This window comes from Neopsephotus bourkii, unplaced genomic scaffold (assembly GCF_033783945.1).
Source record: "Neopsephotus bourkii isolate Nb327-2 ecotype Australia unplaced genomic scaffold, CSIRO-AGI_Nbou_v1 NB_1328, whole genome shotgun sequence".
Taxonomy (NCBI): Eukaryota; Metazoa; Chordata; class Aves; order Psittaciformes; family Psittacidae; genus Neopsephotus; species Neopsephotus bourkii.
In genome coordinates, this window is record NW_026901808.1 from 671,574 (window position 1) to 698,465 (window position 26,892).

At 39.8% G+C, this 26,892-nt stretch overlaps 1 protein-coding gene across 9 annotated transcripts in view; it reads right to left on the minus strand.

The window, feature by feature from the left end:
* The window catches only part of KIF21A (kinesin family member 21A), a 91,397-nt gene extending 70,569 nt beyond the window's left edge, over positions 1-20,828 (minus strand). For 7 of the 9 annotated variants that reach the window (XM_061366223.1, XM_061366222.1, XM_061366226.1 and 4 more), the window contains exon 1: positions 20,471-20,828. In XM_061366223.1, the coding sequence (XP_061222207.1) occupies positions 20,471-20,514 (44 nt within the window). In that variant the 5' untranslated portion in view covers positions 20,515-20,828. The remainder of the gene's footprint in view (positions 1-20,470) is intronic. The other 2 variants (XM_061366225.1, XM_061366224.1) reach the window with 1 other exon arrangement.
* Positions 20,829-26,892: the final 6,064 nt, after the last annotated feature.

The window sequence follows — 26,892 nt, forward strand, 5'->3', positions numbered from 1 at the left end:
ATACTTTCTGTAGCAGCTTTCTGCTATATGACTGAATGCTTAGCAGAGATTAAATCTGCTAAACAAATGTCATTTTTTCATCTTAAATTATGTAGAACTTAAAAGAGAATTTAAGGAAAGCTTGTTGAAGAGTGCACAGCCCAGCAGCCTAGTAATGAGTCATGACAAGTGCTGCCAGTATTTGAGACACTGTGTCCAGAAATTTGGAGTGTGAGAATTGACCCGAGATAAAACAGTACTGTCAAAAGTAATGTTGCGAACATAAATTGATGGGGCCTGGCTTACAAGAGATACTGGAATTACCTCAGAATCCCTGAATTCTAAATGTGACAAGAGTTTAGGTTTGTAGGTACTCAGACTATGGTTTTGTGTTGCTGTGGGGTTGGTTTGTTCAGCTTTCCCATTTTTTTCCTCTTACATCTAATAAGTGTTATTCCGTAGCTTGGTAAAGCAGTAATGACTAGAGTATTTTGGGGGGTGGGATAGCCTAACACATCCAAGTACACCAAGCCCATAAAAAGTACACCACTCACAGCACAAACATCGATGGTGTCAACTCTTTAGAAAACCACCCTAACTACTGTAGTATTACCAGAGTCAGACTTTACTAAAAAACAGTTTTGTGGGACAGCTGGTTTCAAAAACATTGCCCACAGCATCACAGTACACCAAAGAATGAACTAATGATGCTCACATGGTATTTTCAATTAAAGGCACAGAACTGACAGGGACTTTCTGGTGCAAAAGTTGAACACTCCTACTTGCAGAGCAATGGCACTATTTCTGCACACCCTCACACACACACAAAAGAAAAACCCACACAAAAAAAACCTGTTTTACCTAAAAAAATTCCATGTATATAAGAAATTTCATATATAATATAAAATATACATAATATAAAAAATTCATATATGCACGTAAAATATGTTAAGAATAAGTACATACTTTCAAGAACTTCCCCACATTTCAAGACACCAACACACTTAGGGAAATCAAGAATAAGCACCACAAATTCAGAAATAAGCAAATAAAACAATGTTTATTCATTCTAGGAACATAATTTTCTTTTTTTTTTTTCCTTAAACAGGAGAGAATAACCAATGCAATACACATCTATCCAAATGCCCGAAAACACCTAGTCAGGCACACCAGCACCAGGCTTCATCCAATTTCTTCCTCTTAGTAGTTAAATGTATTCTATTCTAGAAGCTCACATCAAAATAGCTTAATTTTTAAAAAGAGGTATTCTGTTATTTTTAAACAAAGTTAAAAGGGTTTCTTATGTCTGCAGAAAGAACTCTTAATTATTGCCTCCCTAACCCAGATTCCCCTTTCCTTTTCACCCACACACCCAGCTACCCACACACATACACTTATGTTCCCAGCCTTTACAGCTCCAGAAATCACTACACATTCATGCCAAGACTACTGTAGCACTGAAATTGTTTTCATTTGTCTCATCTCCATACAGATATTTTTATCTTCCCAGTTTTCTATTCTCAACTCTAGGGCAGTTGGTTGCTTTACACTGATGAGCCACAGGTCCAAAAATTACATTTCACCAACTCTAAACAAACACAAAGTTACCAACATACTTATTATAGCTAAAGCTACAAGCCACTTCCCAAGTAATTACAGTCAAATAATACAACAAAAGAAAAGGAGGATCAGGTCAGTTAAAAGAAAATTACAGTTGTCATTAATCATTACCAAAATGACTGCTTAGCTAACACTATTAAAACAACAACCAGACACTTCACAGTGGGACAAGACAGCTGAAAACTGTTTTCATAATCTGCTCTGAACAGTGCCTTGGTTTTCAGTGCAACATTCTTGGAACAAAAACCACTGTATGACTTTTCTGCCACTCCTTGTAAATGAAAAAAACAACTCTGTCTCCATAACACCCGGTCCACCGAGTTCCAAAGCAAACTGCAGAAAATTTCTTCATATTTATTGTTGACTGTTTCTAATGAACAGAAGTTGCTCTGTTTCCAAACAGAAGGTAGACTGTTCAAGCAGTGACTGAAAGCTCTGAGCTGGGAAATCCTAACTGTGCAGTAAGGCAAAATAACCTACTTGCTTTATTTAGCACTGTTTTAAAACTTGCAAAACAGAAAGCAACAATGTTATCCAACATACTCAGTCCTGCTGGTTCAGTTACGCATTTTTATATGTCAGAATGTCAATCCCCAATTTTAATTCTTTCCTGTCTATTCATGCTATTTGCAAGGCTGCAAACACATCCACATTAACAGCACTGGCACCAAAGATCACTTTTTCCATCCTTCTGTTCCTATGGAGTGACACTGTATTAGGCTGGACTGTGACTTGATCACCTTGCTGCTTTGTTGGCTCCAGATGATGCCTTAAAAGAAGGTCTCTAGAAAGTTAGCATCAGGGCAACTCGAGAAACCATGCTATAAATCCAGCAGGTAGCATTTTTTCCACAGAGCCACACTCCAAATTGGTTGCTCAGAACGATGCTGGATGCCCTTTTGTTGCAAGCACCATTTTGGGCAAATATAAACTGACAGTCCTCAAAATCCTCCTCACTTTCCAAACCCCCCCAACAGTTGAGATGCTGGCAAGCCTCTTGTACTGATTCTAAGAGCCATCCCATGAAGTTTCAACCAGGTGCAAAACTTGATTATCTACAGGCCATAATTTTTTGTTTTGCTAAGTGCAGGCTGATTTTCAGATGTGGTAGAGGGGGGATGGGAAGGAGGGGCACAGGGGAAATGTTAATAGGAAAATATTCAGCATTTATATAAAAATACCAATGGAAAGCTGAAATAATCAGAGCTTAAATAACAACAGAAGTCAAGAGAAAGGGACTGGTCACAACTGACCAGTGAAACAAGTTTGCAGGTGACAGTTCCATAAAGTTTATGAATCAGGGCCTTGCTCAACACCATCTGTGCAAGAAATCCACCAGAATCTGGAACTTCGCAGGACAGCCATTTTCCACATACAAATTCACATCCAAAGGCTAGAAGGAAGAGAAGCTCTCCAGTGTAGCAATATCTGCAACAAGAGCCAAACTGCTACCATGTCATATCCTCAGCCTTTTATCCGGTCCAGGATGATACAGGACTTACAAAGACATTATGTACCTAGGAATACAGAAGTGCAGGGAGTAGGTTTTCACAGACAAATCCAGTTATATGCATTTTTACACCTTCGGTTCTCACAGAAGAAAGCCCCTGGATCACACACTCTGATGGATTACCCTGCAGAAGGGCAAGAAACAAGTATGATGAAAAGCTTTAATAGAACAGTTCTGACAGAAAATTGGGAATTTGATTAGAACAAAGACCTGTGTCCAAATGTGGATACTGCATGGAAAAATAACTTTATGCCTGACAAACCAGTTTTCTAACCATTTTCATGTTTCCACATTGCTAGTGTATTCGGTTTCCCCACTGCCAGTAGAGAAGAACATCCTTTACGTAAAGATGGAAAAACAAACTAGAGAATGCCTTCGGTTGAAGATGACATTTTAAAAAATGGTTGACTAATGCTTTTCAACCTGATTAAAGATGTGATGCGTCAATATTACTTCTACTAGTTTTCCATTAAAACTATCCAAACAATTTATTGACTTTATAGTCAGCCAACACATCACTGGAGTTCTTAACCTTACATCATAGAAGAGTATGCTCTGCTACTCATCAGGAAAGTCACAAAATTTCATATTTATGACTTTTGATAACATATAAGATAGAAAAAGCTGCCTGATTTTCTAATAGTTTAGCTTTCACTCCAGGCAGGTAGAAAGTCCTTGTTGGCCAGGCTGAACAAATTCAGTGTGGAAATCATTGTGGAAATACAGTCATTCTCCTGGTTTAATTGCTACTAGCATGCAGACCTCACTGCCCTAGCAAGCCTGCAGTGTGGACTTACCACTAATAAAAATAATATTGGTACATTTCAGTAATTTCTTTAGCTCCAGGACAGAGTACATCCATTAAAAAAGTGCACCTTGGTAATGCACCACAATGTAAACTGACAGGTTCACAAGACTCCTGACAAACACTGTGAACAAAATCTAGAAGGATCTACTTCCTTGCTACTTGTATCTGCTTTAAAAACTAATATCTATGCTGGCATAGCAGTGAGGGTAAGCACTTTCTGCTTTGTGTTCTAGCTGTGGGCTTAATCTTCCATTAGTGCTCAGGTTACCTGATTAGATTACAAATCCAACCAGAACTCCAAATCTATTAATGCAAAGTCACTTTTAAAAGAAGGTAAATCATGCAGCAAGGTAGCTCACAAAGATTAGAAGCAATTCCCTCAATTTTACTTTACAGGAGGCTCTCCCTCTGTTTCTGGAACAATCCTCCTCTTCTGGGCGCAGCTGCTAGCCTGGGCACTGCTCTGCCAGGCTCCCTCAGCTCCGGCACACACAGGGCAGCAACACCTGATCCTGGGATCAGTTCTGCCTGCTGAGCACTCTGCTGCAGCTCCTTGGGAGCAGAAAGAAAAGGCTGCCTTGACAAGCTTCTTCAGGGTCAAAACCCATTTCATTGTCTTGAGTAAATGAGATCAGCTCTTCTCAGCATGTAATACCTCCAAACCAGGCATTTCCCAGCTGCTCTCAGAAATCATCAATGCAAATCACTTGTAGCACAGATGCTTTCAAAACATGTATTTCTAGATAAAATAAACTGTTTCAAATTTAAGCTTACAGTAACTGTTTACATATCGGGACTCCAGTAAAACTGAGATGGCTGTAGTCCCTGCCACAAAACTCATGAGCAAGTATCTCATTCCTCAGAGCACTTAACAGCAGACAAGGTTTTAGCTTCAATAAGACCTAAGAGGAGAATGCACAAAGGGAGGTACACACAAGGTTTTCCAGGATCAATACCTGACAAGAAGCTTTGCTGAGAAATGGAAAACTGAGTCCACACAAAATAACGCAGTAATGGCATACCTGTAGCGCCTAAAGGTCAGGAGGGCCTTATGCTAAGGCTTATATAAAGCTTTCAAAAAGAGCCATACATCTATTAAAAGCTACAGACAGATATATCTACATATCAATAACTTTAAAACTATTTGATAGTGTTTTCCTCCAGCACCAATGCTTCTCCACCATAACCACGACTTTTACAGTGAATGCCTTAAAAAAAAAGGCAAAAGCACCATACAGCAATAACAAAGCTCTAGTATTTTGGCCAACCTCAGTTCTACTTCAAATAACTTCCTCTAACACTACAAGCAACATTTGAGGGATGGGGAGAAGAGGTAGAAGGCTGTTCCTTCCAGCATGTACTAAGGTAACAGGTATTTAGGAGAAAAAAAAAATAAATTGACTCTTTAGACAAAGCTTCTTAAGCTAACTGGTGTTCTACACAAATTGCAGGAACTATTAAGTAATGTCTTAAAAGAGTGTTAGTAGATCAATACCGTTTTCTTTTTCCAGAATCTCCAGATTTCTCTAAAACAGGTTTTATTCTTCAAAAGTTTGCTTTTTACAATTTCAGTGTCAAAGCTGAAGAGAAAAGTCTCTGTGTTAAGTTTTAGTCTTTTTGCTAACTCACTCTACACAGTTTTAATTGCACAATTTAACTGATTTCACCACTGAATCTGAAGAAATGCTAAAGCAAGAAACAATGGTAGTAATGAAGGCTCTTTCATTTCTTCTTTTTAAATAAAACACTGCAAGGTTGTTTTCTGGGTTTCTTTTTAAAGGAACATGACAGTCAAGAAGATACTACCACCTTAAGATCCTCACAGAAAAGTTTGTTTCCTCCCTAGTTTCAGTTACAGACTTTGCTTGCCCATGCTTTATCACTTGACTTGTTTACACAGAAATACAGAACTCTGTCATCAAATGAAGTGCAACTGCAATGCAGCCCTTATGTAAGCCTTATCACATGAATAATTAGCAGGGCCCATGGAAACTACAAATAGCTTATTTCCCAACAAAACTTGGAGTTAACCATTTCTAGACCACTGAATTGAAGCCAGCTGTTGAAGAATGGGAACAAGACAACTTGAAACTGTAAGTGACAGATCTCAGACAAGGTCTGGGATTACTTGGAACTAAGGAAAGAAGAGGATTTCCCAGCTTTTAAGTTTGAGCTCAGCACTAGTTATACTTCACATACAATCATGTTTTTAACTAAACACATAATTGGATTTTCAATCAAATCCAGTTGACCGTTACACAGTACGTCAGATAACCTTACCAGTGTCAGAACGGATCAAAAGCATATACAACCGCATGTGTCTTTTCTATACTACCCATCATCATTCTACTCTTCAGGTATCACAAACACTTTTCAGTTCAGTATAACAAGACTTCAGCCCTGCATTCCCATGCAGCCACTGTATTTATGTTGTTGATCCCAAACCTACAGCAGCATTGGCAGAAGGGTCATGCAAAGGCAGAAAAAAAGCAACACAAAGACTCAGCAGCTGGAAAATAGTACAGAGGTGACACTCTGCCTGGAACTTGCTGTCACAGCAGGAACTGCTAAAGCACCTCTAGAAATTCTTGCTTAAACCATGGCTTTAAAAAAAAAAAAAAACCAATTCTGACAGTTGAAGTCCTTTGTCACATACCTTATCTCACAATTTAAAGCAAACAAGCTAGTCCGGGACTCAAACAAGTGTCTAAAACCTGGAAAAAATAAATATCCTTTTTAAAAAGCAAAACCCCACATAAAATCCCCAACCCCTCATAAGAAAGGTCCTTCTGTAATCTGTAGTTCTCCTGGGACTTCTGCATCAGTCACAAGCACACTGAACTGAACAAGTCCAGTATGCGATGACACATAAGGATATTCAGAAAGATTTGTGGAAGAACAGAAAAGCACTCTGGCTGTCCTTGAATCTTCCATAATTCAAAATAAAACTGGGAAGTCCCTGGCTTTACACCCTCTTATCTTTCTACCTAGCGGGCAGAAAAGAAAGGGAGAACTTTGAAAGTCCATTTCCTGTGGTAACAAAACTTTTCAGCTGTTTACAAAGTAATTGAGGATATACTCTACGTTTTTGCTCCAATTGTACCTAGATCAATAAGCAATAGGAGTCTCCCTGAACAAATGCTCAGAAGATGGGGTCATTGATACTCCAACACCAGAGTTCACCTTATAAACAGCAGCAAATGTCCAAGACTTTGTAGCTTAACCTTGGCACTGAAGAAAAATACCTGAAATAAGGTCACATGGACTACTTATTTCCAACTCTGGAAGCAAGAGAGACAGTGTCTCTTAACCGGGATTTGCTCACACTGGCACACACAAGTGAGGACACTGGTGTATACAAGGTATACGGCATCACCTGCCCTGACAGGTAGTAATATACCCAAAGAATGCCCAGTACTGGAAACAGCTGTAGCAAAAAAAGCCCCTTAAACACACACATACAAAAAAAAAAATTAAATCTTTCAGCTATTTCTCCCAGCAGTACCTTGTAAGTTATGCACCAAGTACCACTTTACATCAACCAGCACTAGTTCTCACATAATATATCCATGTCTTCGCTTTAATCTAGCAGCTTTCCTTCTGGTGTTTCCCTCATCTGCTTTTAAGATCTCTACAGATGGGAGATGTTTGCCTCAAAAGACAAACAGGGAAAATAAGTCTCAATAAGCTAATTTATATATTGCACTTTAAAACTAAAGTGACTGAGGAAAAAGGTCTTAATGCGTTGAACGCATTAATACCCAAACCCCTGGGTTATGACATAACTTAAAATCATACCTTAAACTGATTTGTGTTGAATATTTGAATGCCAACCCCTAAAGCATTCTGAAGCATCTGACATTCAGAAGCTGGAGGCAAATCTTGCAGAAATATGAGAAAACTAAATGGCCAATGCATTACTACCTAATGAGGAAGAATGAAACCAAAAACCCTATGACCTACAGAAAACAGCAAGAGTGACTCACAAAAAAACAAGTTTACAAATTCAGTATTTGAAATATAATTACTATAACTATTTAATGCAATAATACACTGCAGTCAAATTGCAGCACTATTATTTTGAACAGAAAGCAGGTTAACACTCAAGATACTATGGTTTATTTTTTATTATCAGAATGGGAAAATAACACAATGCCAACTGATGTAACTTCTGAGCAAAGGTGAGGACCTCTCACACATATTGCTGTGCTGGAGTGACCATCCCCCTCTATACCAGTGAGGCAGCAAAACCGTAGAGCAATTTTCACTAAAAGTGAAGTACATTACAAGTGTTTTGCCCCACTGGGTATTCATTACTTGGTTAGACATATAGCCTTGCATAAAAGAAGTTTAATCTTACAATGAAAAATGTGTATATAAATTACAGGATATACACCTAAAACATGCAGTCAGTCACTCAACTAGCCTACAATTAGTCAGGTTTCCTTGATATATCTGATAAAAGTTGGAAGTCAGTAATATTTCCTAGCTGTAATCTGTGAAATCAAAACTGTATCTTCAAGGGATGCAAATATCATGAACTTTGAAGCACTTTCTTCAGTCTACCAATACATTCCTCTGGTTTAAACAGACTGAACTTCAACCGGACAAAACTCTTATTACACTGCTTCTAGGCAGACATCCAGCAATACTGAATGTTAACTTTTCCCAGTGCTTGTACATGAGATGAATACACAAAACCGAAGAAATACATCAATTTTTAAAATCCGTTTTTCAAAGACAAGACAAAAATTGATAATGCACAAGTTATAATTAATTTCCCATGAATCATAAGAAACTGTTTCAAGATAAGTAACTGATGTTTGGGTTGTATTCACAAGATTATCACATGCTTCTAGGATAAACTACTGACTATTGTATGCTTTTCTTTCTGACTTACAGAAGATACCATTTGAACAAGCCAGAAGAACTGAAAGAATTAAGCACACTGTCACAGTGGGGGAGAGGGGAACAAATACGATTATTCTACAAGATGGATGAAGAGAGAATGAACACCTGAAAAATAAAGAAACATTAAACAGTAATGGAGGCTAATTATTCTCAGTAGTCAGCTTGGCCAAAAGAATAAGTGAGCTTAAACTGTGGCAGAAGAAATGCAGGCCAAAGGTGATGACCACATATTCCTGATAGAACAGGAAAGTAGACTGTTACCCATAACTGAATCGCACTCCAAATGCCTTCAAAGCAGCAATATTGCATCTACCATTAAACAGTCTTCAAAGCAAGCAGGGAAGGGTTGAAGGAAGGGAAAGAACAGACTTTAGAACAGATAGAATATAGAAATCATGCAAACATACAACAAGCCTCCAGTAGTTTATGCTGCATATGCTTACAACACTACCTTTTCATAGCAACTACATCACCAGCACTGCTCGATGACTGTCAGTCCCCCAAGAATCTGCTTCATCATACTTAGATTTCATCTGGAGAAGAGACTGCACCCCTTTACTCAAGGTGTCACTCATATCTCGCCCTTTCCAATAGATCATAGGCACAGAGCTCTTCAATATCTTCCTGGCTTTTAGACCCTGCCTGCCCTCTTCCAATACATAAAGATTACAAAGACAACAGACCCAAGCTCCTTACTGAGGTTCACATGGGGGGGGGGAGGGAGTGGAGGGAGAAGGGACACGTACGACAAGAGGCAGTGGTCATAAACCAAAGCAAAACACTTCCCAGCATGCCATAAAAAACAATTTTGCCCATTAGTACAGTCAAGCATCGCTTGCCCAAAGTGACTGAGGAATTCCATCCTCAGAGGTTTTTCCAAGACTTAACTTGATAGAGCCTTGAGCAACTTTTTGCCTGAATTAAGTTTTGACCCTGCTTTGAGCAGGAGGTTGATTCAGATGACCTCCTGAGGTCCTTTCAAGCCTGAATTAGTTTAAGATTACCCTTCCAAATCTGTAAGGCTTTATGGTTCATGTGGACACTGCCACATCCCTGTGAACATATTCTGACATCTGAATGGGATCATTCAACTGTGCCAAATTCGGGTCCTGGCACTCTACAGGCAGCTTCACAGAATTACAGATAATTAGGATAGAAAAGCACTGGAAAGTTCATAGAGTTTATTCAGGCACTCCACCATTCTGGACCAAGATACTACCTGCTATGTCCAAAATGTTCCCAGCTGTTATCACTTTGAACTATTTTAAAGTTTCCTATATGGGCAATTCCACATCTCCACAGATGAATTGTTACAGGACATCAGTCCTTACAATAGAAAAAAAAAAAAACAAATTTCTTCTTACCTTTTACTTTTTATACTGCAATATAAGCCTGTATTAACTTTTATCCACTTCACCTTGAACATGAACAATTTAATCTCTTCTACTTTGTATTTCACTCTAGCTGTTTCAAGATGTGTCTCTTACCAATCTTCACTCCTCATATCTCACACTATGGACTGCTTATATTTTCTAAGCAGCTACTCTTTTTTTTTTGTCCAAAATTCCCCCTCAGTTCACATTTTTCTTGAACTGCAGCACCCAAAACCTATCACTGGACATTAGCCAAGACATTGCCAGTACTGAGCAAAGGATACAGATTACTCTGCACCTTACGTAAAAACTGATTCCTATACACGCTAATTTTCTTCTTTTGCCACAATGCCATCCTGCTGTTTCATGCTTAATCTTTACACATCACTCAATCACCTGAATTCTTGCCTGCAGTGGCAGCAGAGCATGCACTGGCCCTTTATTTTCAATCAAACATCAAAGATGTAGGCCACCACCTAGGGCTGCAAGCACAGAAAAATGCACTCTCATCTGAAGCTGTTAGTTGTACAATGTTTCTTCCTCTTTGGCACCTACCAAGGCTTTATTTGTTGACATTTAAGAACAATGAAAATGTCCATCTGTTCCTCAAAGGCTTTGCTAGCAGTGATAATGAGATATATCTACTGTTAGGCTTTAAAATGCAGAGCCAAGACAATGGATTGACTAGATGACCAGTTGATGTAGATCACTGGTGACTGCAGGGAATTAAAAGTAAAGAAAACAAAGATACTCACAAAACAGGTTCAAAGCCATAAGCCTGATGATTTTGGAATTACAAAAGAAGAAAAAGGGCATCTAGTTGTACTAATGTTTAACTGTCAAATATTTTACCTATCAATACCAGTTCAGCCCTGTCTCGCATACCAGGTTTTAGAGCGCGCTGAATACCAATCCACTTTTGCTGAACTCAGAGTTCTCCTAGTGAAGATCAAAATGGCAATTTTATTGTTCCTGAGTGATGGGCTGACTGATTAGATTAGACAGAAGCATAAGCCACGCTCTAAGTGACATAGATTGAACAGGTGGCCTTCATTCTGACCTCCTACCTCTTCAAACACCATTAAAAGTAGAATCCTTCCCTTTTCTATCATGTCTAGAAAAATATATCTATTTGGATATTTAGTCCCCCGTAACCCAGCATGAAAACGTTTTTCTGGTCTTTAACATGTTTCAGTTTGTGCGTAAAACAAATCAACCTTTCCCAAGTATGCCATTCTTCATATACAGTATAATAGTAGCCAGTAAAAGAAAATACAGGAGATGTTTAGATGTTATCAACATCCCTGGTCTGCAAAGTAATGTGCACAGATAAGGCTTAAAAAAAAAAAATTAAATTTCAAAGGCATCACATTACAGAACCAGAGTCTAAAAATAATTTAAGTACATATGAAATCATTAAAGACCAGATTTCAAAAGGAATGCATTTGAGACCAGGAGTGAAATAAACCTTACCTGGACAACTTCTGTAGAGTGACAACTGAAGCAATGTAGTTTGCTTAGCAGGTTAAAAAGAAAATTAGTAGTCAGCTATTCCTGCAGATCAAAGTGTCTGGTACAGGACTCATTTTTCTGCTCTTCACACAGAAACAAATAATGGGGGGACAGAAAAACAAAGCTAAATACATACTTTAGCAGAACATAACATTTTAATTGTAATACTTTTCATGGAAGGCAATGATTAACTTGGGTGTTTTAGCAGCAGTTGCTTTTCTCATGATACTACAACATGTATTATTTATATCACATCATAAGCATTTACTATGAAGCTACATCTTTGGCCTGAGGAGCTTATGACATAATTCTGAGATGACAATACATGAAGTGCTAGTGGAGCGTGGGAAGGGAAAAGCAGGAAAACAAGATTTAAAAAAAGACAAAAGGCAGTACCTACACTCATATTCCTCTCAGTCTTTTTTAGGTAGAGATGGGAACAGAGATTCTGACTTAGGACAGAATCAAGCACTGCAAGACTGAGGCACTGCTGCAGTTGGCAAGTATATTTAATCAATGCTACAGAAAGAGAGATTAGTAATTCCAAGGGCTTGGGATACTGTACTACTGAGAGTGACATAAATGGTCTCAGGGCTCACCTCTCAATTAGTCCCAAGCTAAAGTGAAGAAGTGTCCAACAAAATGAATGCTAAGAATTACTGGCTCCGAAAATAAAGTTAATTATACAACTTCTTAATTTTTAATATAAACAGCCATCTTGAGTCAGTCTACCTTCCTATGACTTTATTCCAAGAAGATGCAGTCTCAACAGGCAATGCGGTACCAAATGCGTCAAAGAAAGTTCTATACAATACTAACGGTTATATTGTACATGGGACATTCCTTAGCAAGCTTGCTAGTGACCCCAGAATTACACAAGAACATATTTCATTATTGGCAATATATATGTACAGGATACTTTTTCATGTTTTAAACTTGCATAATCTTAAATCAACATTGCTAACAAATGCTTCAACACAGTCTCTTGACCAACATTAATTCTCCACATCTATACTGCTTTTCAGCTTAAGATCTCCTCTTAATTTCATTTTAGCAGTATTAAGAAAAAGACAATTAACATGGTTAGAAACTGAAGGAAAAAATTGTGAACTTAAATAATAATAAAAAAAAAAGACACTGCCTTAAACAGAGAAAATAACGAAGTAGTTGGACCTCTGACCCAAGATGCAGAAGATGTTTGTTCAAAACCCCAAATAAGATTAGACCGGGTAAAGAGAGAAGCCTGTTTCATCAAACTCTTCGACTACCAAAATAAACCAGGGCAGAAAAGATACAGTGCCAGACCGAGATGCCTCACAAAGCAGAAACATTTTCTGTTCAGTCCTATTCACTATACCCTTCCATGCATTCAGCTGTGGTAGTTGAATCATCATGCTATAGCATACTACCGTCCTTTAACCCTTATCCACCTTGAGAATCCTGTTTTATTCATGTTTTTAAATGAACAATTATGTTGAACATAAATCAAAGGGAAAGTAGGTGTTCTTCAAAGCTACAGTATACAAGAGAAAGCATTTCAAGAAACCTGGAGTATTTAAGAGCAAGTATGGAAAACTACATTGAATCCAGCATGTCCTGCAAATACCTCAGTATTTGCCAAGCAAGTGAACTGTGCAGAGTTCCTGTAACAGCATGAATGCTAAAAACAGCAGTGAGACACCGAAAATTACATAGACAACAAATCCGTTAACCCATTTTTAAATCCAGCAGTGAAAATGAACTATTAAAATTAAATGTATGTAAATTTCTGTGTATCATAGAACAGTAATATAACTTTTTTTACTGAAGTTTTGTTGCTCTCACTTTTCTGTGTTGAAACTCCACAGTCAACAGGCTCAAGGGATACGTCAACCATTTTTGTTACGTAGACTTAAAGACCTAAGATGCTTAAAGGGTGCATTGTTTCAAACAGCAAACCAGCATCTGTCAGCTGATTCAAAAGAGTTCTTTAAACCAAAATCAATTAGTCTATCAATGGCCAACTTTATGAAATCTGTTGAGGACACTAACAAATATTGACGACAAGATTGTACCCCCTCCTCACTCCTTATTTACATACAGAATCTACCCAGAAAATGTTTTATGCTGATCAATTGTTAGCTCTGAGTCAATTTTGCACATTTTAAAATACACACTGAACAGACCTTCTCTATACATCAAGCTCATTGTGTCACTGACCTTAAAATCCTTTCACCATTCTCCATTTGCATCTTGTTGCTATGGCAAAGACAAACAGGAGAATATGTTTGAAAAGCAAGGCTGCATTTCCCTCTTGAGTTACACTGGAGCAGACATTTATTCCAGAAATGTTTCAGCAGGGAAAAGTGGAAATAACATGGAGAACTACAAAAAAGGAGGAAGGATGGAAAGAAAACGAACAAAGATTTAAAACTACTTTAGAGAAGAAAGCACACACAGCTCATGTAGTTACTCTTGCTGGACTTGTTCAGATCTGGTTTGATTTCTAATTAAACTTTCTTGTTTACCAGTTCCAATGATACTTTTAACTTCTCGCAACTATTTGACACAGGAATAACACTAGCAGAACAAAAAAGTTCTCTGCTCCTGCAGCTGCCACAGATACAGCATATACTGAACCTCTTCCTTTAACAGGAAAAAAAAAAAAATGCCCCTAAAATGGCTTTATTTTCCCAGCAGTAATCAGGCAACAGAACATGAAAGCAAGAATTCCAGCAGCCGTCTCCGAGTGGGCAGCAAGGGTAATCCATAAAGCACTTAAAGCAAATAAAGGGAAAGCGGAGAGAGGGAGCAAGGATCCTTGATCCCAAGCACAAGGAACATTCAACTACTATAGAAGCATTTACAGAAGTCACAGAGAAAAACTGCAAATGTGAAGCCTTGAGTTCCGTAAAAAAGGAATATCTAGGCCAACAGTATAAATCCTAACTCCTCATAGAGCATAAGCAGTAAAGAGAAAACAATTAAATGAAAGTTGGTGACTAACTTTCTGGATTTTCAAAGCAAAGTAAACTCTCAAGTCTTCTGCAAAGTTTGGGGAGTACTAAGTTAGAAATACAATTCACCCACAAGCATGGACAGACCACTCATGTGCCCCATTCACTGTTCTGTCATCTTCCTACATTCAAGACATATCCACCCTTTTGGATATGAACACATGACATCAAGGGAAATGTCCGACTAAGATTTCTTCAAAGAATGACTTTGTGTTTACAGCACATGAGCGTTGGAAAGGAAGTTTACTTCCTAGAAAGCAGGATCACAGATTTCAGCCTGCTCCAAGCAATATCAGTTACGGATGATCAAGTCCGATGATGAAACCAGAATTAATTCAGCAGCAGATGGTGTTGGGTCTTTTTTTTCAGCTAAAATGCAAAACATATAGATGGGGTAGAGTAAAGTTTCAGTGAAGGACAAGGGAATGTTTGTTTAAACCAGGGAGCAAGAAGAAACATCAAAACTAACAAAAGATGTGCAACTTGAGCTTTCCAAAAAAAAGGATTTCTTTTGTGGCTTTCCATTAATAGACTCTCCAAGAAGGGTATTTCCCAACACATAACATGTCACCAGAAAATACTATATAATACTGTTTAACTTCATTTCTTTTTGGTCTTTGGTGGGGCATACTTACATACTGATAGGGTGCTGAACTTCATTAATACTATTAATATGGTTACTTTAAGACATTTTCCCCAAAACCATTTTCACAGCTTCAGATGATTACAAATGGGTAGTAACTCTTGTCTCATAAAAGCAAAAGTTTGGTACATTTTAAGATGCTAATGCTCAGTACTGTAATGTATCACTGTTGCATATCTAGTTACAGGATGATTTATGAGCACTGTATCTGAAGTGTGAAATAAGTACCTCTGCCCTCCAGAACTGATGATGTATACCATAGCATACAAGCCCATTCATCTGACATTTGAGGATCTGTTCATGTAGGAAGCTTAAACACAGCTGCAAGTTTTTGCAGAACATCAACCCAAGAAAGAAAAATCAATTTCAACAGCCAAAGTGCTTCAAAACACACCTCTCAAAAAAAGACAGGTTCCTTCCATTCAGCTGCTTCTTTCCTAGTGTGTTTAAGAGTACCTGGGTCTAGCACAGAGAACTTCGGTGTAAAACCTATTAAAACCAAAAAATGTTGAAAAAGAGGAACACAAGAGAAAAGGTAGAGGGAGGTATGACAACAACAAACAACAGATTCTGTTGTTTGGAGGGAAGGGGGAAACCACACACAAAATAGCAAAGGAGGGGAAAAAAGAAAGAAAAGGGTTAGAGGTCCAACTGGTCACATAGTTCAAGAACTGGGGGTATGAAAAAAAGAAAACCAGTGATCACCAAACAAATCTATGCAGTGGAAGGCTAAGGTTACAGGGGATACCATTTACGTTAACAAACAATGAAAGGACAAGGGGTAATGGGTACAAATTGGAGCACAAGAGGTTCCACTTAAACCTGAGAAGAAACTTCTTCTCAGTGAGGGTGACGGAACACTGGAACAGGCTGCCCAGGGAGGTTGTGGAATCTCCTTCTTTGGAGACATTCAAAACCCGCCTGGACACGTTCCTGTGTAGCCTTATCTAGGTGTTCCTGCTCCGGCAGGGGGATTGGACTAGGTGATCTTTTGAGGTCCCTTCCAATCTCTAACATACTGTGATACTGTGTGATACTGTGAAAGGTTAACACTGTGTCCTGATTTCGTGCCACAAGCAGCTTGATTAGTTGCAAAAAAAAAAAAAAAAAAAAAAATAAAAATCCTCTGTTCCTAAACTGAGTTAGTAATCAATACGTTTTTCTAGAATTCTTTAACTCCCTTTTAGAACACCAGAAACAGAAGCCGAGTGGTTTTAATTCATCAGCTATTCTTATTACTCCCACTGTCCTTAGAAGGGTTTCCAGGTAGATCCATTACATTTTGCACACAATTTCCTACTTGACAAACATCAACATTTAATCTTTATGAAGCAGTGTCATATTCGTATTGCAAACACTCAGGGCAGGTACGAGAAAGAAACTTTTTAAATGATTCAGGGAAAAGCACAGTGGCCAGATCCCACAGCTTCTCCACACATGGGAGGAGAAAGGCAGCAGCAACACCCCACATTTTCGCTTGAAGAATGAAACACAGAGCAGATGTCAATCACATCAGATGAAGCCGTAGCAGTGAGGTACTCTTGCCAAAGGAAGGAAGAAGGCACATATAAACATTAAACACCATTATAAACACCATTATAAAACACCATTCCCTAACTCTTTTCTCCCCGGTTCTTTGCGTTCTGCCCATTAACAGTTTCAACTGGACTCCATCTTTTACAATGGCAACATGCCCTGTGCCAAAGCCCTACTCTTTAGCTTCACCAACTAGCACTTCATGTCCTATTGTTGTCCATTCCACCTAAGAAGTCACTCAAGCATGTCTGTGACCATGTTACTTTTCCTGATTACCAGCAGCTTCCACAGCTCTTCATCTTTTTGCACTGTTCTTCATTACTTCTGTTTTCATACAGCATCTTAAAAGGCAGTATTAGATATCTACACTAAAGCTTACCATCTGTATGTCTGGAGACTGCAGACTTTGAATGAATAAAGGCCATCTTTCTCCTTTGTAGAACTAAAAAACAGGTGTTTACATTCATGTTCTACATTGTTAGATCTTCTCCATAAGAAGATCCAAATAACAGGCATCCTTTCATGGTTTACAGAAAGTAGTCCAACTTTCTTAGATCATCATTGCTAGGACATCTTAACCCTACAGCTCAAGCCCCATGGAGTGAGGACAGGCACTGCTACCTCCTCTGCTGTAGCTCTGATACAGCTCTGTAGGGTTGGTAAAAGTAAGCATAACTTGGACCTAATGGCATTGACTGAAATTACCCCATCCAGCCCCTGGACACTCATACAATGACTCTCTAAAACACAATACTGATGTAGCCCACACAATGTTGAAGATCCCAGTCTCAGGCGAGAACATGAAAGAAGCCTATACACTGTATTTTAGCTGTGGACATCACTAAAGTGGAAAGACAGGTAAAAATTAGGAACTAGCATCTATATCTTTTCACACACTTGGGTCCAGAAACAGTAGCCTATGACGTTTGTACAATCTCACAGCCTTCTCATAAAAGTTAGTTTCCATATACTGAAGAGACATTTACAAAAGCAAGATGACAATTTCAGATTTACAAAAAGGATAGCTTTTCACATCTAAAAGAAATACAGCCATCTGATTAGATAACTGGAGGGGGGGGTATGGGCTGTGATTTTATCTGTAAACAGACACTATGCACAGTCACACAGAGAGCAAAGCTCTTTGTTGAAGTTGTACACCATCATCAAAATTGTAAGTCCGTAAGCCTCTCAGTGGTGGATGACAACACAGAAAGAATGTTTTCCTTAATTAGGGAATTTAGCATTAGTTACTAGATTATCTGCCAAACTATTTTCAGCTTTCATGCTTCAGTAAACCAGAGCTCATCATTCACAAACCCATTATTACACTGAAGAAAATGGGGAGCAATTAGCATACAAGATGATAGCTTAAAGGTGCTGCTAATTGGAAGGAATGAAGTATTTTTGAATCCTGATGTATACAATTAAGAGAGATAACCAGGTTCTGGAAAAACAATTTGCTAAACAATTTCAGCGATGCCTATTCTATTACCCATGTTTGAAGTCTAAACAAATGCAGGTTTGTTGTAAGATCAGTGCAATGACTTTGCAATATCTTACTTCAATTTGCAAACTAAAAGCTGGTCCTGCTGTAAAACAAGCCTTGTTCAGGAAATGTACATACAAAAACAATGACTAATTCATCACAGCAGATGATCAGGAGATCCTCACTGAACCAAGCTCCCCAAAAGAACTGAGAACAAAACCAACAAGGAAACAGACTGTAATATTCATAATGCACAGCATAGCATGGCCCTGATATATAGAAAGTTGCAAGACCAGTTGAATTATAGGGCTCTGCAAAATACACATCCAGAAATAATAATAAAAAAAAAATCTACAAAGAGATACTGTTGGGAAAAAAGAAATAATTGGTTACTAAACATGGAGGGAGAAATCTTGTACATGAATATTTAATCTGCCAAAAGGAAGAAGGCAGACAGGAGGAAAGACACAATTCTTCATTACTAGTGAACTGCATTCAGACATGTTAGTTAGACAATTATATTACAGAAATCTGCTTTAGAACATTAGGGATCTGTTTTCAAGAGCAACAGCTAGGTGATCTTAATTCACTTTAACAAATTGTTTTGCTATATATTATTTCTAATCTATTTATTACACATCTACAACTATAAACATAGTTGCACCAGTAGGTTTTATTCAATTCGTGGCTGCAACAAACCTCTAGTCGTAAATGAGCTACATCACTATTTCTTTTGGCTCGGAACATATTTAATATTTTCTTCAAATGACAGAGCAGCTGTAAACCTGTAACACGCCCTATTTTTAGGATCACACCTATCTCATATTTTCCTTTTTAAAAATACAGCCTAATTATGCTTTGGAATAATACCTCCCTTTACTTCATGTGAAAAACGCTTCAACAGATAACAGCATTCACAAAAGCATCTCTCCCCATAGAAAATGTGCCGCAACCAGCAAGGGGACTATAATGAACAACTGCAGCACACACCCCATGTTATCATGCAGGGGCGGTGTTTCTCTGTTTACTGAAAATGTTATTGAACCGTTCCCCCCACACGCACAGCCCAACAGCAGCGTGCACTAACACCGCTTATTCCTATGCCCTCCAGAGAAAAAACCATCCACCCTCTTTGTCTCCCTACACAATCTTTGAATTCTCTAAGATGAGATGTATGTAGTGGTTCCAAGGACCCACTGGTTAAAAACAGACCTTCCCCTCAAATCTGATTTCTTATGGCATAATACTCCAAGTGTGTCAACATATAACATAAGCAAATTTCTTTAAAGGAAAGAAATAAATTATCAGTCAGTATCACAATTAAACCCCAAATATTGACATGCCTATACATAGACATATGCACACATGCATATACATATATTTCTCCTCATGTCTGAATTATGTAAACACATCTTGAAAATCAAGGCATCCGTGGGCTAATCTGGAAGTTCTTCAAACAATTAAATAATATCTTCACATAGAAAACCGAGGAGAGCCAAGAGTTCACTGATGAACACCAGATTTTTATCTCTGATAAAGAGTAATTTGAATTAGCTGATGTCTTAAAATGATTTAAGCTCCACTCCCGTTCTACATACACCTATCGCTATTTGCTGCTGCGAGCAGCCTCATGGCAGACCACCCCTCCCGGTATATAAGGTTAGACACAGCCTCCGTGGGATAAAAGCTTTTATCCTGCTAAAATTCACCAGCCTGCCAGGATCTCTCGCAAAGCTCCGAGATGCAAACAGCAACGCTACCGTCCAGGAGCTGCTACGCTCCCATGAGTAAGCACTTGCAGCGCCGGGCTATAATTAGTTGGAGTATTTTTAGGGTCACTGGTGAAAATTAGAGAGAAATGACTGAGAAAACCCCCAGAACGGTCTATTCTCCTCCCGCGGCTATTTCCAACCGCTGCAAGGAAAAAAGAAACAGAGGCCGAGGTGATGCACCCGCTCCGCGGGAAACACGTCCCTCGCTGCTGCCCTTTGCTGGGACTCAGCACCGCTCCACGCACCGCCCGCGGCCACCCGTGGCGTGACGGCCGCGGGGAGCACCCGGCTCCGCTCCCTCCGCCGCCTGGCACCGCCGCTTACCTGACCGCCACCCGCACCGAGCTCTCGTCCTGGCCGGCCGACATGGTGCCGAAGGGAGGCAGCAAGCCTTGCCGGGAGCGGGGAGCTCTACCGGACCGGGAGGAGGTGGGGTCTCCGCTGCGGTTCCCCCCTCACCTCCTCCTCCTGCTCCGCCACCTCCTCTCTCCAGCCATTTTAGGTGCCTGAATGAATAGGTAGGAGCCGCGGCAGCGCAGGGCGGTTCGCGCCGCTCCTCCTCCCAGCCCCCGCCCCGCTCCGGCCCTTCCAGTGCCTGGGCCGGGAGCGCTGTCACTCACTGAGGCAGCCTCAGCCCGCCGCGGGCGCACGGACGGGCCCGGCCCCCGGGGTCCGGCTCCCCCCGCCCCTCGCCAGCCGCAATGCGTCACAGGCCCCGCCCCGCCCCGCCACACGCACGTGCACGGGCCTCCGCGCGCGGGGACGCCCTGTGGGGAGAAGGCGCGAAACCCCCGTCAGGGATCCGCCACTTTCCTCCGGCTCCTCAGCCGTGTCCCGGTCCCACCCGGTCCAACCTGATTCCCTTCCCGGACCATCTGCGGCGCTCAAGGCCCGCATCTCCCGCCCGCGGCCGCACGCAGCTCTTCCATCTTCCGTGCTGGGCAGGGGGGTTCGCCCCATCCAAGCATGCCTGTCCTCACCTCGCTAATGAAGTGCCTTAGCTGGTAACGGAGTGGGCGGGTGACATTACTTTTTGATGCAAATAGTATACCCATGCCAGGAAACAAGCCCGGTTATTTTGCCCCAAACAATTCACATTCTTAAGGGAGGTTTTCCATCAGAATAGGCCTGGGTTTCTATGTGTAATGATATGCTAAAAACCTTGCAGTTCGGGTTGTTTTGCTTCTGATCATGAAGGTTGTTCATGCCCAGGCCCCAGCTGCAAGTGGAGGCTAGCGGCAGGATGGGGTCTGGCCATGCCCCTGGATCCATCAGAAGTCCCACCTGTATTATTGCCACTCTGCTCATTTCTCATAGTTACCTTTGTTATCTTCCCTATTTTCCTCTATTTATTAGAAATTGTATTATTTCTGCGAAATGACCCACCTGGAAGTCTACACAAAATGGTGGCCTCCTGCTTTCTCCTGAGTTACTCAGCACCACCTCTCAAGGCTCTGGCAGCGTTTGAAATGCAGGGGGCTTAGGCAATATAGCATGTCTCTGAAGGGTAGTGGGACAGTATTTATCTGAAAGGCAGAAAAATGGAGACACAGTTCAGTCTGAAGTCATGGTGGGGATGTGGAACAGGCAGAACAAAGCCCACCTCTTCCCAGCTCATAATTCTCTTTTTAATGGCATAGGCCAGATGCTTTGCTTCTTTTTTCACAATGTATAATAGAACGGGAAAGATAGCAGATATAGAAAAAGCTCCTGCAGGTGAACTGTATTGGCATTCACCAACACAGAATGGCGTCAAACTGAATGTGATACCAGGCTTATAGTTCAAAGCGATTCCAGCTAGTGAGGACTAAACGCTCAGGACTCTGTCACATATCTGCCTGTACTGTAATGAGCTATTTAAAAATACCTGCAGCTCATCCACAGCGAGTGGAATCCTAGGGCATATTTAGGTTCTCATGATTTATTTACATCAGATTTACAAACTCAGCAAACAATAATGCTTAAGCAAATACAGAAAAGGCAAAGGTCTATAACTTTTTTACTGTAATAGCTTTAGTAACTTGGATACTTTATTATCCAAGAGTATCCAATGATTTTTTTTCAGCTGATACAGCTACAAGGTTAATGTAGCAAGCACACTCAAGCCAAATTTGATCCTTGGCAGTATCCGCTGTCTGCATTTGTTTCGTGCTGCATCTTTTGCTGGGTAAGCCCCAATAGAGCAAAGCTCATCCACAATCACCCTGAGCATGCGTATAAAACCCTGCTAGGTCAGTGCCTCTAGCTTGCTGTGTGAGCTCTGCTACAAACAGAGCAAGAAGCAGCAGCCCTGCCTTTCTCAGTCCTGGCTGCTTGGACCCAGGGTCATACTCTGGATCTTGCCAGGGTCACTTCTTTTCTGACCCTTGTGTGCCCTTAGACATTTGCCTCAGCTTGACCACAGCCAGCCTTCTCTCTTCCACATCAGAAAGGAAAACAGCAGGTTAAAATGTCTGGCCAAAGTCCTCCTGAGCTTAATGTTACATACTCAGATGGATTGGTATTTACAGGTTTAAGACCTTAGTGGCAAGGATTTGTTACCCACATTGGGATTAAACTGGAAGTCGTGCATTTTGGTACTATTCTTCCCTATTCTTCTCTAATTTATGGTTATTTCAGTGCTACAGTATTACACACATATATTCCATGTTAAATATTTCACTCCAGTGCCAGAACCCTCTGAAATTGATACAGCAAGTTACTTTCAGCTTCCTACCATGTTTCATGCAAATTGCCTGATTTGTGACTATTCAGATGTAAAACAGGAAAAAGACTCAGGTCCTATTTCTTTAATGGCTGTTTAAAGATATATTACTTATTTCCAGAAAGTGTACAATCCTTTTGTTAAAATAAACTGCTTTTGTTTGGTTCTTTTTGTAACTCATCCAATGTAAATAAGCAGTCTGTTATACTGTTAACTTCACTCCCCTGTGAAACATAAATCAATTCTCCTGTTTTTCATTTTTCATAAGGTTATTGACCTCTGCTCTGCAGCATCCTATTCACCTTGTTGAAGAACTAACATGGATAAATAAGGGCACAATCACTTCCTTTCTTTCACTGTCTATGTACATAGCCATACCTTTAATAAAGCTGTTTGGTAACATTTATAGATTTGTACAATCTCATAGCCAATGAGTGAGGTTTCCTGGAAGGTCCCTTCTCACGTTCCTTAATCAGCATGCCTACAGTAAGGACCTGCAGTAGAGCACCCCATCTCTCCTGTGGCTCCAGCAGCACAGGTACCAACCACCTCTGGTCACCCCCTGACCAGTTCACATACAGGGGGCAAACTGCAAGGCTTGTGAGCAGGAAGGATGTTCACAGCTCTGGTCCCTGCTTTAACCTTTAAGCTTAGAGAAGAACTGCTAGAACATCCCTCCCTGGCAGCCATCCCACATGACAACCGCTATACTTTCAACTCCTCCATTCTCCCGCCATATGACTCAGCACCATGAGCTTCATCCACTGGGGCAACCAAAGACCTGCATTTGGAAGAGTGAGGGCCCTGACTGACACACATGCATACCTTGCACAGATGGTGAAACTGCCCATAGAGTTCCTTTGAGCCTTTTAAGAAGCTGCTTAAAATCTTGAACAGCATACAACCTGAATGAGCCAAACACACTCCACTTTGGAGTCAGAGCTCTGCATTTTGATCCACGTATGTTTGCAGACAAGTTGTTTAGGCCATGCATATGCTGTATCAGTTGGTTTTGAAATGGTTTAATTAAAACAGACCACTTAAAACAGTAGAGCCCTCCCTTCAAACTTTTTTAACTGTGATAATTAACCAGTGCTAAATAAGCCAATTTAATCAAAGGTTCAACTTGTTAGTTAGCGCCATGCTAAAGGTTGACTATTTCTTTGACCTGCTGAAAATACAGTTTAGTCCAGAGAAGGATTCAGTTGATAGAAATAACAGAACAGTGTTAGAAGATATTGATTTTGAGTCCATTCATAACCATGAAAATCTATCCCATAATGGTTTGATAATGATCTTCTATTTATGATTTCACTGTACAAAACCTTATCAGGTAGCAGCTTGACATTGATTATAAATATACAGTTGTGGTGTTCTCTGGTGCTTTTTCTGCTGAGTAGTGGAGGTGACACTGTTTCAGTGAGACAGGCCATGAATATGAAAACATGAATATGAAAATATTTCTGATTAATCAATATCAGTTAGACCAATTGCACCATGTCTGGTAGAGGGCTTCAAACAAAATTAGTAGGCTCAGAACTTTGCCCACCATTCCAGAAGACAGATATTCTTTCGGGTACAAACAGCAGAACATGAAATGTTCAAGCACTGTGGAAGAATAGTATTGATGCCTTGTTCCGAAGGTCATTAAATCTCGTCATCTGCATAGCTCATTTGAACTTGACTGTTTTGTTAAGCTCACATACACAGGAGAAACAGTGATATTATCTCATTAGTGACTATTGTTTTCTTGACTGCATATAGTTATTTAACTTTTTTAACTACATACAAGCCACAATTTATTCAGTGATTTTGAAATGACACACCATGAAGCCTAAATGTATATGCAAATATGATACAATATATACATTCTAGTGAGCAAAACTTTTTATTATATTCTTCGTCTGATAGTTTGAAAAATGTAGAGGTTTTGGCTTGTATAAGTGGTCACAGATTTTCTTTATAGTTTTTGCATTGTCCAGATCTGTCATAATTCCGTGAACTGTGTGACCCAATAACTCCTTGTATTCCAGTATCTTCTGTCACAGGAAAGGTAACTGGATTCCTGTAGAACTGGATTTCATGAGCTGTTGGTGATGAGAATGAAGTCAGCAGCATTCACTCATCAGCAATAATCACTTCACTCACATCTAATGAAAACTAAACTCTTCAACATTAATGCATACAGTACTTCCAGGTTTCTACCTGGCAAAGTGAAACTTTTGTTTGCATTTTCTGTATGATGCCTTGGGCTTACCTCAACCTTAGATTCTTCAATAGTCATCTTTTGAAAGATCTTCTCTACAAACTAAAAAAAACTTCTAAAAGCTCTTATATCTTGATTTTTAAGTACTTTGTAGTGTAGTTTTTTTTCTTCTCTGACTGACTTCTCATTTCAAACTGCAGGTCTTGGAAAGCATTCAAGCTTATAAAAGACATTTCAGATGCTTTCCATTTTCTTCCCATCACTCACTGAGACTTGATTAATAACAATGAGCAAAGAAAAGTGTTAAGCCACTCTAAACTGGCAGGCTAAAAAGTACAAAGCAGGCTGCTGAAAGGAATTATCACTTGGCTCGTGACAGGGTGGGGGAAGGTAATTTCAAAGTTAGCAAGGAGGAAGGGAGTACAAGATGATGTTTATATAAACAGAATAACACCAGATAAGGAAAGGAAACAGGCTGTTTTAGTACAGAAGACTGTGGAGAGAAGATGGTAGAGAAACAAGAAAGGACAAGGAGGAGAATGAAGAGGGATCGCTGGAGTCAAAGCCAAGCAACATCTCTGCAGGGTTGTTTCTAGAACTGATCAGTGCAAGAGGAAAAGTGCATCAGGCACCTCTGAAGCAAGAAAAAAGGAGATTTTTTTCTTCCCCATCCATCTTCCAGAAAAATTAACGTAAATGTAAAGGAGAAAATATAATGTAAAAAAAACTGTACACAATTAAAGGATTGCATCTGGAGCTAAGCAGAGGATTTGACAGGAATAGAGTTGCTAGCTATGTCACTACACTTGATAAAGAAAGAATTTCAATGCTTTTACACACAAAAAGTGTACTGTGTTAACTACATCACTGTTAACAAAGCAGCAGTTTTCCTCTGCTCCTGGCAACTCAGGGAGTTTGTGTTCTATGACAAAAATGTGCTTACATCCATACACTTATTTTAATTCTGGGCCTAAGGTCTGCTTTAGTTTGTACTATTGTAAGTGCTGCCTACACTAAGATGATTATATCATGATAAATATCATGATACAAATATACATATTGCATTATATCCCATAGTACACATATACATTAGATCCCCACTAAATCAGCACTGCTAGACTAGAAGAAAACACAAGAAAGAATAGAGCTAAACCACATCTCTGGGAAAACCTCCCCTGTGTGATCTTAACAGTCTCATGACTCAAGTCAGTGGATATACACTAGGGAAGAACATGCCTTTTATGTCAGTGTGTTTTAAGAATTTCTTGGTTAACTGAAAGTTGTGATCAGCTAGTTCACAGTAAAGTCTTACAAATCCACCTTGGCAGCTGGAAGTCCCTTCAAGTATTACAGGAAAAATATAAATAATGGAGATGAGGTGAAAAAAAAATAGTCAAATATAGCACAGTATGAAGAAGAAAATAACTCATGTTTTAGTAGAATAAGACCTTACTGTGACTTTGGATTATTATATATTCCCTGAGGTGTAGCCAAGTCCTGCAGTTTTTTGCAAGGACTCCATCCCATGGGTCAGAAACTAGCACTTCTAAATCTGACCCCTTGTCGTGATTCACTAACACCTAGAAATAAACCTTGAAATATCTCCAGAGGAACAGAGTAGTAGGCCAACTATTTTACAGATCTGAACCCAAGTGACTATGGCTCTTCCCATTGCTCGTGGAGGGAATTGAGGCAGGAAGGACATGGGAATTGCAGATGCTCACAGAAGAAATGGTTGTCAGAACCAGTATGAGGGCTGACGCCTGTGCAAACACTGTTAGACCACACCTTAATTAGATTAATTATGAATACAAAAGCTGCACGGGAAATTCACTT